The sequence below is a fragment of the Diceros bicornis genome, chromosome 13 (assembly GCF_020826845.1).
Source record: "Diceros bicornis minor isolate mBicDic1 chromosome 13, mDicBic1.mat.cur, whole genome shotgun sequence".
In the NCBI taxonomy this organism is placed as follows: Eukaryota; Metazoa; Chordata; class Mammalia; order Perissodactyla; family Rhinocerotidae; genus Diceros; species Diceros bicornis.
Genome location: NC_080752.1, coordinates 14225182 through 14240394, shown reverse-complemented (window position 1 = coordinate 14240394; position 15213 = coordinate 14225182). Strand labels below are relative to the sequence as shown.

Sequence of the window (15213 nt, the reverse complement as noted above, 5' to 3'; positions counted from 1 at the left end):
AGTTAAGTGTACCTTGTCTCAGAGGCCTTCTCTGACTGCTTCCTTCTTTCTAACATTCTCTGTTTAACTCTATCATTCTGTATCGTACTGGCTTAATTGCAGTGTATTGTACTAGACAGTGAGTGCCTGATGGTGAGGAATGTGGTTTTATTCTTTTTACCCTTAATGTAGCAAGTATCTGATACATTAAAATCTGCTAAGTGAATGCTTATTGAATAACACATGAAAGAATGAATATAAATGGGAGACGTTTGTAGTAGGCACCCAGTCATCAAACTGGCATAGCAGTTTTACTAAATAGAATAATCATCTTCCTGCAGGGCTACTACCAATCTGTGAGATTTAGTTTTCTTAGAAACGTAGCCATTTTTTCAGCCCATAAAAACAGGTTTGGAGACTGGTATAAAATATCAAGTACATTGTACTGAAAGGAATCAGCAGAGTTTAAATATATGAGATTTTGCTTTAATATTTAAGCTGTCATGACCACTCTGTATATTGAGGAATATGTTTCTCTTAGTTAAGTCTTCTGTTATGGTAGAATGTTTATTAGGTACTTATAAACTAAAAAAATAGTAAAGGAAGCCAAGTGATGAGTTTGTTGTATATGTTTAACTTCTAAAATTTGGTTTTTGAATAGGTAAATATATTCTCATAATTAAAAATTAAAAATTACAAACAGTGAAGTGTCTCTCTCATCCTTTCCCACTAGCTGCTCAGAAACTGGTAAGCTTTTGAGGTTCCCCTTCCCAGAAGCAACCAGTTTTATTTATTTAAAAATAGTGTTTGTTTTGTGTGTGTGTGTACTTGGATTTTTTTTTTAATTCTGCTAAGTTGATCACTTGTGTTGGTGTAGCATAATGAATACCTGACTCAAAATATTTTGTTATTATTATTATTTTTTTTCTTTTAGTTACATCAAATTACGGAATGGCTTGCAGGCACTTTTGATTTCAGACCTAAGTAATATGGAAGGTAAAATGGGAGATGCAACAGATGATGAAGAGGAAGAGGAGGAAGAGGAAGAGGAGGAAGAAGAAGAAGAAGAAGAAGATGATGATGATGATGAAGATTCTGGAGCCGAAATAGAAGACGATGATGAAGAAGGTTTTGATGATGAAGATGAGTTTGATGATGATGATGAACATGATGATGATGATCTTGATACTGAGGATAATGAATTGGAAGAATTAGAAGAGAGAGCAGAAGCTAGAAAGAAAACCACTGAAAAACAGGTGTGAATCATGTCCCTATCGTATCTTTTTCTAATTTGGGAGTTCTTTGGGATAAGTTCTAAACTCATGATTTATTTCTTAATGGCAAAAAGGAAGTATATGTTTACTTTTTGATCTTCAGTAAAAGATTACATTTTGAAAATGTTTTGCTCTGATTATAACAGTGACAAATGCTCATTATAGAAACTAATAGATAAAGAAAAATATAAAAATCACACATAATCATAACTCTCAGAGGTAATCACTGATAATATTTGAATTTATGTGTATTTGTGCACATTATATATTTTAATAGCAAGTGCCAGGAAGCGAGGATCTGTATAATTCTTAGCCTGGGATAGAGGAATAAGAGAGTGTATTATCCTTGGAGAGATTGGAAAAAGAAAAAAGAACAGGGCTGGTGTAGAATCCTAACCTGGGCCTATGTTTTTAAGAGTCCTCATATGGATAATTTCTATCTAGGTGATTGAATGTGATTTATCTCTTTTTATGGGAAAGCACCAAACGTCTGGATAAATAACAAGGAAATTGGAAGAACTGAAATAGAATTGGGCAGTTGAGCTTAGTTAGTATAATATATAATAACAGTAAATGAATAGATAAATAGGGCTTGATATGGAGAATTTTCCTCTCTGGATATCTTTTTTTTTTAAATTTTTTAAATTTTTTTATTTATTTATTTTTTGTGAGGAAGATCAGCCCTGAGCTAATGTATATCTTTTAAAGCATGCCTCCATTTTTCAGTAGGTAGTACCTACATTAGAGGATAATATTTTGGAGGCATTACAGTGGAATTGATCAGCAAATGTTTGTTAAAGCTCGTTTCTTGAATGTTGGTAATACATTCAACATGGTGCAGTCTGCATACAAGTGAAGTAAAGTTCAGATTATTAAGACTAAAATCTAGATGTCAAATTATTATGTTGTCAAGTGGTCAGCCTTCAAAGATGTAAAGATGGGAGATACAAGTAGTAGATATGTTTTAAATAAATCCTTTGATAGTCACTCTTCCTGGAAAATAATATTTTTTTTATAGAAGATTGTGCCAGTTCTTTCACTAAGTTGTTGGGGGAACTGAGTCATATTTTTAAGAAACTATTTGCCCCTTGCTATTCAGATTCTAAATGATGCCCGTTTTGGAGTAGCATGATAGGCCATGTGGTTTTAGCTTGGAAAGCTTTAGAGATGAAAACCAAAATACTGAAAAAAAAAAAAAAGTGTAGGGCCAGCCCTGTGGCTTAGTGGTTAAGTGTGCGCGCTCCGCTACTGGCGGCCGGGTGCGCACTGATGCACCGCTTCTCTGGCCATGCTGAGGCCGCATCCCACACAGCAACTAGAAGGATGTGCAACTATGACATACAACTATCTATTGGGGCTTTGGGGAAAAAAAAAAAGGAGGATTGGCAATAGATGTTAGCTCAGAGCCGCTCTTCCTCAGCAAAAAAAACAGGAGGATTAGCATGGATGTTAGCTCAGGGCTGATCTTCCTCACACACACACACACACAAAAGTATATATCTGTCACTTGATTGTCTATACTAAAGTCTTTATAAATAAATTGAGAATTAATAAATTCACTTTTAATTTAAAATAGATATCATAATTCCAAATAGAGCAATAGTAGAAAGGAAGAAATTATAAAAGTCATAGAGTGGAAGAAACACTGACAGGAAACCTGAGTTCTAATTCTGGCTCTGTCTAATTCTCTATCTTTCTGGATGATCTTAGGCCTTTTCATTTTCTCGTTTCTAAAACAAGAGGATTAGATTACATAATTTTTGAGGCCTATTTTAGCTCTAAGACTGTTATATCTTCATAACTGAATATTTCCTATCTATAACTTTCTTTCTTTATCTCTTTTTATCAGCTTTTCCCGTGCTTTGGACTTCTTTATATCTTGGGTCAACTGATAAGCAAAAGTCTAGGGTTAAATTAACAAATTGTTTTCAGAGCCAATTTCATTGTCAAGACGTAATAAAATACCTTAGGTTTATACAGCAATTGTAAACCCCTTTGACAAATGAAGATGTGCATCCAGTATTTTTGGTACCCCTTTTTATTTTGCTTAGGTGGATCAAACTCTAAATGTTTACCTCTTCTAGAAGCAGCAGGGTCAGATTCTAGTGATCATAAAAATTAGCTTAGATGCTGCCTTTGTTTTCTGAGAACTCAGTGTGATATATTCCCTCATAAGATATTGATAGCTAATTTTCTGGATCATATTAGGAAAGAATGCTGGAACCCAATGTAGTTTTTGATGAAGCGATCAAATTGTGTTGATTCAGATGCAGTGGTTACAGTAGTGAAAGGAAAGGTTCTATGATTCTAAGAATGGAAAATGGTTTATATTTATTGAATGAATAAGTGTCTGAAAAACGGAAATAAAGTCTATAATCTAGATAAGAGGTGACTTCAGAGTAGTATAGGGTTTTGCAGTGTGTAGTATAGGATTTTTATGATTTAATTTTTATTTGAAAAATGTGAACCTTGTTTAAGGTAAATATGAGAATTAATAAAAAAAGTGGGAAGAAAAAAACTTCGAGGTTTTAGAGATCATTTACCTAAATAAGTTAACTACTTTTCTAAGGCATCATTTTTATCCCCCTCCGTTTTCCTCCTCCTGAAAGTTGTTCTTGATCTGAAAGGCTTGATGAATTAAAAAGATTGAAATTTAAGTATGATATATACTGAATTATGATTTGTTCAGGGCTTTCTTAAGTCAATTCTCACGTATGAATTTCTCAAGTATGAATTTCTTGGGTAGATAATTCTCAAGTATGAATTTCTTTTCTAGCAATCGCAGAGCCTGTTTTTGCTGTGGTCAAAGCTGACTGATAGACTGTGGTTTAAGTCAACTTATACAAAAATATCTTCAACCCTGCTGGTCGAGACAAGAAATCTTTATGGGGTAGTTGGAGCTGAAAGCAGGTTAGGCACCTATTAAACATCACAGAACAGGTTAGACTGTGGTTTGAAGAAGTGGATATTCTCCCATGTTATAACTGAGTTTATGTCCCCAAGTCTTCAAAATGGAATTTACAGTATCAAATGAGGCTGTTTGGTTCTTCTAAAAACATACTTTTGTTTTCTGACACATGGTTAGACTTTTTACCAGGTACATACTAATTTTTCAGTCTCTCTTTCTAAGAGGGTAACCATTTATCAAAACAATGTGTCACCAAATGTGTTAACTCTTTAAAATTGACATTTTTAAAATTTGAGAAAGTTAATAATTCAATTTCCTATCCTCAAGGATTCAAATTGACTGTTTTTCTCTCCTTTTTTGTATCTTTGAACTTACAATGACATAATGGTATGCCCTAATAATGTCAGGAGGAGTTTGGTGTACCTCTTGACCATCTCTTTTGTTAAAAACTGATAAGTAATGTATTCTGTGTATCTTCAATAAGATATGAAGAACTAAAAAGCCTCTTTAAAGTTTAGTTTTGTAGTTTTTTAATAGCGAAAAATTTTCTTTTTTAACCATTGACTTATTATCTTTGTTAGATGTTTTCCTGACATATTATTTTACACTCTGTTTTAATAAAAACAAAATTTTCTGAGTAACATTGAGAAGTTTCACATCTAGTAACTGAGTTACTGAACATAGAGCCTTTAATTGCTTAGAGATCTTTAGAGATAATCTACCTAGATATACTACTTATGCACATTTCCAAAATCTGATAAATCAGGAAGCAGACTTGGTTCAGAACTCTGAAATGTTGACACGAAATGATATTTGGGTAGGTTGGCCAGTCCCCCTTCCTTTTTTTCTGTCTGTTTCTGCTTTTTCCCTTAGGTCTGCACCTGTTCAGCATTTGGCAGGATGGCAAGAGGAGGAGCAGCAGGGTGAAACTGACACAGTTCTGGTGAGTTTCACTTTGCTGCTCCTCCTGATTCTCAGGGAAAGAATTTTGATACTTTCTATTGGAAAACATCCATCTCCAAGTGAATCCTTAAGATGAGACCACACGCTTATTCCTTTAGGGTTGACTCACTGTTTGTATGTGTTCTACTTACTCCAGTCTGCAGCGGCTCTTTGTGTTGGAGTTGGGAGTTTTGCTGATCCGGATGACCTGCCAGGGCTGGCACACTTTTTGGAGCACAGTAAGATCTTTGTAAAATATCATTCCTGGACATGTTTTTTCCTCCAAATTTGTATGAATTGATTTCAAAGATAAGTAACTGGTTTGATAGAAGTATGATATGTTTAAGAAGAGAAAAGACTAAGAAAAAATCTTTATGAATATCATAGGGGAAGACAATTTTAATCTCCTTGAGTGTACTTGTTTTAAGGATTAGAATGAAACCACTTAGAAAATTATTTTAAAATGTAGATTTTATCATTATTCAGGTGTGGTAAGGCTAACAGATCAGGAAACAATTGCCAATGTCTAGGAATTTAGGCTATAGCCTTGGGAGGGGCAGTCTCTTCCAGGGTTAGCAAGGCCCCAAGATGTTAAAGCATCAGAAATACAGTAAATAAAAAGGCATGATTAATACCAAAACAAAATACAAAATCTTCACTTTAATTATGAATGTACCTAAGTGAAACCTATGTGGATGCCATACAGCTATAAATATTTAAATCCATATTTGTTTTCCTGAAATTACACTTTTTTTTAATATTCTTATTTTGTAACCTATTTGAGGGTAAACTTCTCACCTTATGGATTTTTATAGTAGCAATTAATCTGCATATATGCTTATGTTTACATTTTAACCTTTTTTACAAACAAATTCTATATTTCTTTCTTTAAAAATAAAATGTTTAGGGCCAGCCCTGATGGCCTAGTGGTTAAGTTCAGTGCACTCCGCTTCAGTGGCCCGGGTTCAGTTCCCCGGGTGGGGACCTACGCTACTCGTCTATCAGTGGCCATGCTGTGACAGTGGCTCACATACAAAATAGAGGAAGACTGGCAACACATGTTAGCTCAGGGCAAATCTTCCTCTGGAAAAGAAAAAAGTTTAGTTTTTTTGGGTGTAAAAGTAATATATGGGCATTATAGAAAATTACAATAACAGAAGTATAATGAAGAAAGTAAGTATTATCCAGACATAATCATTGTTAATGTGTTGGTATATTTTCTTCCAGTTTTTTTTTTTTTTTTTTTTTTTTGCATATGAGAAATTTCTACTTTGAAAATAAAAACATTGTCTATATCTTTGTGTTCTGTGACTTTGTGTTCTTTCCACTTAGTGGTATTCATGGGTAGTTTGAAATATCCAGATGAGAATGGGTTTGATGCCTTCCTGAAGAAACATGGAGGTAGTGATAATGCTTCAACTGATTGTGAACGTACAGTCTTTCAGTTTGATGTCCAGAGAAAATACTTCAAGGAAGCCCTGGATAGGTAACTAACTCAAAATGTATTTTTATTTTAATTATCTAATGCCACCTTACAAATGGAAATATTGGGCATTGTTCTATGATATTTCTTTTCAAGCAGTACGCTAATTCTGTAGAATTGTCACAATACTTGGTTTGGAGAAAAGAGCAAACTATTAAATACACCTTGGCTCTTGTTCTGTAATACTTAGTTTTTGTATTGAAGATTAAACTGAAACCCTTAACACCTTTTGAGTTTTGTAAATAATGTATTCTCTATTGACTCATTATTGCAATTATTTTTTCTAAGTTAGTAGAAAATATGGAAAAACAGATTGCTCCTAATTTTATGATCTAGAGGTAACCATGGTTAATGTTTTGGTATATAGCTATCTGTATTTTTTAACATACAGTCATGCATTGCTTAATGACGGAGAGTTGTTCTGAGAAATGTGTCGTTAGGCGATTTCGTCGTCGTGTGACATCATAGAGTGTACTTACACAAACTTAGATGGTATAGCCTTAGATGGTATACTCTGAGGATGACTGCATGTTTGCTCTTGTTTTCAAAGTTCTTAGTTCCCAAGATTCACAAAATCCAAACAGGTCTTTGTATGTGTGAAGAAATCTTAAGCAGTAGACAAGCTGAATTCTCATGACTTTTTATTTGGTTAAAAACAAAACAAAACAAAAATTTGGTTATGTCCAAATACAAAGAAGGAAAAAACCCACTTCACTGGAAAAAAGAATAGACAAAGGATATGTTGAATAAATTCTGACCACCTCAGAGATGATGAAACTTGATGTAAAGTCTAGTTAAAGAACTTGTTTTATTTCTTCTCAAAGAGGTTCTATACATTTTTGATCTAAGGACTGCTTCAGAAAATCAAGATATTTACATATTTATTACACATTTATTTCTACTTTAGAAAAAAGAACTGGCCAGAATTAATAAGAAGAATGCTACTGCATTAATAGGAGAAATTAATAAGAATATCAGATCATAAATTCAATGCCATAAACAGTAGCTAGTGGTAGAATATTAAATATTGCATATACTATACTAAATATGATAATATTATACTTCTACAATTAGTAAGAAAACAGTCTTTGGATTATTTGCAAAGTACTCTTATATAGCATGGATTAAGTGCCAGTATTTTTTAATAGGTCGGTAAAATCCAGTTTCTTCACACAGGTCATATTGTTTATTAGTATTTTGAATCATTTAAGTAAAAAGTTGAGGAAATGATTGAATTTTTACTTCAGTAAGTAAATAAGAATGGAAGTTGCTTTTGCCCTGGTGGCATTTGCTAATTTCAATAAATTTGATCTTTGCTTTATCAGTATTTCAGGGCAAGGGCAAGAAATATCAAAGCCCAGGATGTCCACAAAGTGGGATATTTTACAGGAGACCCTCCTCATAATAAGCTGGGACTCTAAAAGACTTCACCTTCTGGTTGAGGAAATGGACCAGCCATCCTGAGGAATTACAGCCTACTTTCAAAATGCTTCTGATGAACCTCAAGCCTTGATTGTGATTTAACATGGGCCAGAACTGGTAGTGTTCTCTTGAGAAAAGCAAACACAAATTCTCTCAAGAGGGAAATGCTTCATCCTAGCCCTTACATTGCTCCTATAATAATTTTTCAAGTAAAATGACGACGTTCAGTCAAACATGAGCAGGCACACAAGAAAACAAGACAACATGAGTGAGAACAGATAACAGAAAAAGATTTCTAATGCTTTAGAAATCTTAGACATTGGAATGGTTAGACACAAATTATAAAAGTGATTGCACTTTCTGTTTTTAAAGAAATGAGGGACAAGTTTGAATACAGTTGCAAGGAATAGGAAACTATAAAATGTGACATTTGAGATTTGAAAAATGAAAAAGGAATATCTTGAACTGAGATATGATAATTGAAATTGAAAACCCAATGGACAAGTTTAAGAAAAGAGTAGATATAGCTGAAGATGGAATTAATGAACCAGAAGATAGTCCAAAAGAAATCCCAAATACAGCATAAAGAGAAAAAAAAAAGATGAAAACTACAGAAAAAAGGAAAAGAGGCATAGAGGATAGAGTGAAAATGTTCAATATATTTAGAGTTCTAGAAGGAAGATAGAGAAAAATGGAGTAGACACAATATTTGAAGGATTGATCATTGGAAATTTTCCAGAACATCAAGTCATGGGTTAAAGAAGTCTAACAAATTTCAAAAGTATGCATTGAAAGAGATCCATATGTAGAAAAACAGTGATACTGCAGAAAACCAAATACAGACATACCTCAGAGATATTGCGGGTTCAGTTCCAGACCACTGCAATAAAGCGAATATCACAATAAAGTGAGTCACACAAGTTTTTTGGTTTCCCAGTGCTTATAAAAGCTATGTTTACACTACACTGTGGTCTATTAAGTGTGCAATAGCATTATGTCTAAAAAAAAACAATGTATATACCTTATTTAAAAAATATTTTATTGTAGAGGATGGCCCAGTGGCATAGTGGTTAGGTTTGCAGACTCTGCTGCGGTGGCCCAGGGTTCTTGGGTTTGGATCCAGGGTGTGGATCTACACACCACTCATCAAGCCATGCTGTGGAGGCATCCCATATACAAAATAGAGGAAGACAGGCACAGATGTTAGTTCAGGGCTAATCTTCCTCAGCAAAAAGAGGAAGATTGGCAATGGATGTAAGCTTAGGGCCCATCTTCCTCACCAAAAAAAAAAACCACACAACTTTATTGCTAAAAAATGCTAACCATTGTCTGAGCCTTCAGTGACTTGTAATCTTTTTGTTGGTGGAAGGTCTTGTGAAAGACACAGTATCTGCAAAGCGCAATAAAGCGAGGTGCAATAAAACGAAGTATGCCTGTATAAAAATCTTTGCCAGATAAGAGAGCAGAATTCCTTCAAAGGAATATTAGTTAGATTGATAGATGACTATTCAACAGCAATAGTAGAAGCTAAAACACAGTGGGATACCTGCAATAGCCTGAAAGAAAATAACTATCACCTACAAATTCTACACCAAGCAAAAATATCTTTTAAGAGTGGTTGTAAAATAGACCTTCAGACACACAATTGAGAAAGCATGCCATCAGCCAACTTACCAAAGGAAATTCTAAAGAATTTATTTCAGGCGGAAGGAAAATAAAGGTCACAGACACACAAAAAAATAGAAGAACAATGAAAGTCATTTTATGTGAGTAAATATAAATGTACATTTATTACTTAAAACAATAATTGTGAGATTTAAAAGTATACATGATTAAAACAACAACAATAATATATCAGTCAGGAATAATGGTAAATGGAAAAAAAGATTTTTTGTAAGGTAGACGTTGATAAGTTATTTACTAGGTTAGCTTCTAAAAGAACAGAATTTGGGTGTAAAAATTCCAACCCAGTACAAGGAAGATATTTGGAATAATTAAAAAAAAACATTTAATTAAGTGATAAATTGGGTGGTACCAATTCTAAATTCCAAAGGAACTCACAAGAAAAAATGAGAAGTCAAGGGAGGCATCATGAAGGAGGTGGTGTTTTCTGGGACCTGAAGGATGAGTAGGAACTGGCTTAGGCTGGAGGCAGCCTACAAGCCCTTTTTAATGACTATAATGGAGACTACTAGCTTTCCAACAAAATCTTTTCTCAAGTGATAAAAGTTGAAGCTGGGAGGTGGCTGCCCACCTTGAACTGAAATTTTCAGCCTCCTCTGCAACTAGGTGTAGCCTTAGGAGGAAAGTTTCACCAGTGAAGTGGGAGCGGAAGTGATATGTGCAGCCTGCTTCAGAGATAATCTCTGGCCCTGCACCTCAGCTGGAAAGGCAGCAACTTTGAAAGTCATGTGTTGAAGATAACAGAACCATCATGAGCCTGAGTCCTTGAAAGTCCAAGTGGAGGAAAGTTGCCTACTGATCTGGTTCATCCAACCTGGACATTCACAGGTGCAAGAAATAAACTTCCTTTTTGATCAAGTCATCACATTTTTGGTCCCTTTGTTAGAGCAGCTAGCATTTCCCTAACATATATGTTTTTGCATATGTATAAATATTATTTCTTTTACAAAAATAGAATTGTACCATACATACACTTTCACTTAACAGTACATTGCATCAATAGATATCTTTCTATAATTTTTTCAACCTTATTTTGAAAAATTTCAAATATACAGAGAAGTTGAAAGGATAGTACAAATAAGACTCATTACCCTTTACCTTGCGAAATTTGCTTTATCTCTCTCTCTATATATTCTTTTTCTGAACAATTTCAAAGTGACCATATTTCATGATACTTCACCCCTAAATACTTCAACATTCATCTCCTATCAAAATAGACATTCCCCTACAAAGCCACAATACCATTATCCTACTTAAGAAAATTTAATAGTTCCATAACCTTATCTAAGATATAGAGCATATTCAAACTGAATTGTACCCAAAATGTCTTTTTAGCTGTTTGTTTTGACTTATGATCCAATCAAGATACATGAATTCCATACAGTTATTATGTCTCTGTAGTCTTTAGTTCTCTGCCCTTTTTCCTTTTTCATGATTTTTACTGTTTTGAAGAGTCATAGAATTTCTTATGTTCTGAATTTCATTGTTTCCTCATAATAGATTTAGGTTAATAAAATTTTTTTTTTTAAGTAAATTCAAAGAAGAAAAAAATGGAAGAGACAAAAACAGAACAAGTGGGACAAACAGTACAAAGTAGGATGGGGGTGGATGTTGATCCATATATATCTATATACTGTGTACATATATATACTATATATATATACACACATACATATTCGTATTACATACACATACTATATGTAGTATACGTATGTGTATGCGTATACTATATATGCATATGTATGTGTGTATATATGTAGTATGTGTATATAGTATATATATATATATAGTATGTGTATATAGTATATATATATATATATATATGTAGTAATTCCCATTAAATGTAAATGGACTAGCTTCTAGTTAAAAGACAAACATTGTCAGACTGCATTCTTAAAAACCCAATCAAACAGTTTTTAAGACTTAGATATAACGTAAAGATACAGAAAGGTTGAACATAAAGGGTCATAAGGTAACATACCATGCAGATATATATACCAGTATAAAGAAGACCAATCTCCTATCAGAGATTTCATTTCATTGCTATCAGAAAAAAATAGACTTCAAGACAAAAAAAAATTACTGTTGTTCAAGAGGCTCACTTCATATTGATAAAACTTATCTAGGAAGACATAATTGTTTCCAGTTTGAACACTCTAATAACATAGCCTCAAAATAAATCACATATAAGGACAAGTGCACAAATAACCAGCTGCCGTGGGAGACTTAACACTTCCTTCTCAGTAATTGATAGAACAACAATAAAGAAAATCAGTAAGGACATAGAAGATTGGGACAACAGGATTACCACTGTTTTTTTTCATGGACATATATAGAATGCTTAACCAACAGCTTCAGACTACAGATTTTTTTCGGTGTAATTGAACACTTTAAAAAGTTGACCATATTTTGTTTGTTTTGTTGAGGAAGATTAGCCCTGAGTTAACATCTGTTGCCAATCCTCCTCCCTTTGCTGAGGAAGATTGGCCCTGGGCTAACATCTGCACCCATCTTCCTCTACTTTACATGTGGGATGCCTGCCACAGCATGGCCTGATAAGCGGTGCGTAGGTCTGTGCCTGGGATCCGAACCTGTGAACCCCGGGCTGCCAAAGTGGAGCATGCGAACCCAACCACTATGCCACTGGGCCGGCCCCTAAAGTTGACTATATTTTAAGCCACAAATTCAGTCTCCAATTTCAAAGAATTGAAATCATATTAATTATGTTTTGTGATTGCTGTGCATAATTAAAATTTAGCTAGAAATCAGTAGCAGAAAGACAACTAGAACATCCCCTTATGTTTGGAAATTAAGCATACTTTTAAGAAACACCTGGATAGGGCCGGCCCCGTGGCTTAGCGGTTAAGTGTGCACGCTCCGCTGCTGGTGGCCCGGGTTCAGATCCCGGGCGCGCACCGACGCACCGCTTGTCTGGCCATGCTGAGACCGCGTCCCACATACAGCAACTAGAAGGATGTGCAACTATGACATACAACTATCTGCTGGGGTTTTGGGGGAAAAAATAAATAAATAAAATTATTAAAAAAAAAAAGAAACACGTGGATAAAAGAGGAAAGCATGTCTGAAATTAGAAAACATTTTGAACTGAATTATAAAAATAATATAGAGGAAAAGTTGTGGGATGTGAGTATAGTGGTACTTAGAGGGAAATGTATAATCTTAAATGTATATGTTAGAAAAGAAAAAAGACTTAAAATATATGAGGTAATTAATCTCAGGAAGTCTGAATAAGACTAGCAAAATATTCCCAAAGAAAGGAAATGATAAAGACAAGAGCAGAAATTAATGAAATATAAAGCAAACTGACATTAGAAGAAATGGTGAAGTTAGGACCTCTGAAAAGCCTCTCCTCTATAAAAGCAATGAGAACATTGCCAAAACTGTCAAAAATCAACTTTTTCTGAACTCTGGAAATAACCAGAAGCTTGCAATAATCCAAGGAGTATTTATTAAAGCAAATGACTGAATCTTAGTAAGAACAGTGAGCTTTGTGGCATTTTAACTTGCCCTATCTCCATTCCCTCTACCCAGTCCACAGTGGTCTTGAAAACCATGAGTTCCCACAATCGGTAAAAACCAGCAGTCTAGCAGCCACTGGAGGGGGCTGGATGCATTTGGAGCTCTATGAAAACATCATTCTGGATAATAGTCATTATTTGATCTGTCTAGCAGTTCCTTGGGAACCACCATTCACAGGACTTTTCTGTATTTGACCTGACGGGGAACTCACTCATTGCAAAACTTTTTCTCTGGAGGTATTTGTCCAAAACATTTAGAGACAGCTGTTTAACGTTGTGGCTGCCTGAGGCAGTAGATAACAGTTGGGGCAAACAAATAGGCTATTGAAAAAGCTTAAAAGGAAGAACTGGAAAATCAGATGTCCAAAGGGGCTTTGAAAAGCTCCAATATATTCCTGGGAATCTTGAAGGCCACATACATGCATATGGCTGTGCCATGTCCAGCGCTGTGAGCATGCTCAAGAAAGACCTGAAAAGGCCTTATGCTCTCACCTTGGCTGACCTTGAGTCTCTGCACAAGGAGGATGTGACGGCTAAGGCAGAGTTGTAAACTACCTGACTGAGTGCTGAGGGCATGCCTCAATATGCACAGAGAGCCTCTTGGCAAGGCTGGGAGACTTACTCATTCCAGGCATTTAAGGAAAGAGTACCACTAAGCTAACCAAGCAGTGGTTACACTTGTCAAAGAATACAGTACAGAATTAGGATAAGAAAATCACTAAATAAATAAACAGTAACAACAACAAACAGGAATAACAACAAATCCTGAGGAGGGAGGAGAATCTTGATTTCCAGAGTTGCCACATTATATTGTTTAAAATGTTATTTTCAACAGAAAATTACAAGGGATGCAAAGTATGGCCCATACATAGGAAAAACAGCAGTCAGTAGAAACTGTCACTGAGAAAGCCCAGATTCTAGACTTCCTAGACAAAGACTTTAAATCAGCTACTTTAAGTATGTTCAAAGAACTAAAGAAAACTATGTCTAAGAACTAAAAGAAAGTATGAGAATGATGTCTCACTAAATAGAAAATATCAATAAAGAGATACAAATTATTAAATAGAACCAAATAGAAATTCTGGAGTCAAAAAGTACAACTGACATGAAAAATTCACTAGAAGGGTTCAACAGCAGACTTGAGCTGGCAGAGGAAAGAGTCAATTAGCTTAAAGATAGGTCAATTGAGATTATCCAATCTGAGGATCAGAAAGAAAAAAGAAGAAAAGTAAATAGAGCCTCAGAGATCTGTGGAACACTGTTAAACATACTAACACATGCATCATGGGAGTTCCAAAAGGAAATGAAAAAGGGGTAGAAAGAATTCCTGAAGACATAACAGCCAGACTGTTCCCAAATTTGAGAAAAGACAAAAATCTACACATTCAAGAAGCTCAAAAGATTCCAAGAAGGATAAACACAATAACAACCACAACAAGATGTATTATAGATCTTCCTTGACTTACGATGGGGTTATGTCCCTATAAACTTATCATAAGATGAAAATATCATAAGTTGAAAATGCATTTAATACACCTAACCTACCAAACATCATAGCTTAGCCTAGCCTACCTTAAGTGTGCTCAGAACACTTACATTAGCCTACTGTTGGGCAAAATCATCTAACGCAAAGCCTATTTTATAATAAAGTATTGACTATTTCATGTAATTTATTGAATACTGTACTGAAAGTGAAAAACAGAATGGTTGTATGGGCACAGAATTATTGTATCAGTTGTTTGCCTTCATGATCACATTGCCGACTGAGAGGTGTGGCTTACTGCCACTGCCCAACATCACGAGAGAGTATCATACCACCTATCACTAGCCTGGGAAAAATCGAAATTCAAAATATGATTTCTATGAGTATGTATCACTTTTGCACCATTGTTAAGTCGAAAAATCGTAAGTCAAACCATTGTAAGTTGGGGACCATTTGTATAATCAAACTGTCAAAAGCCAAATATAAAGAGAATCTTGAAA

General features: G+C 34.7%; 1 protein-coding gene across 2 annotated transcripts in view; it reads left to right on the top strand.

Moving 5' to 3' along the window:
- Nucleotides 1–15213, top strand: part of NRDC (nardilysin convertase) — a 107914-nt gene that overhangs the window by 32702 nt on the left and 59999 nt on the right. Inside the window, exons 2-6 of one of the 2 annotated variants that reach the window (XM_058552382.1) lie at nt 914–1235; nt 4030–4163; nt 5035–5104; nt 5261–5342; nt 6436–6589. In XM_058552382.1, coding sequence (XP_058408365.1) covers nt 914–1235; nt 4030–4163; nt 5035–5104; nt 5261–5342; nt 6436–6589 — 762 coding nt within the window. The remainder of the gene's footprint in view (nt 1–913; nt 1236–4029; nt 4164–5034; nt 5105–5260; nt 5343–6435; nt 6590–15213) is intronic. The other variant, XM_058552383.1, reaches the window with a different exon arrangement.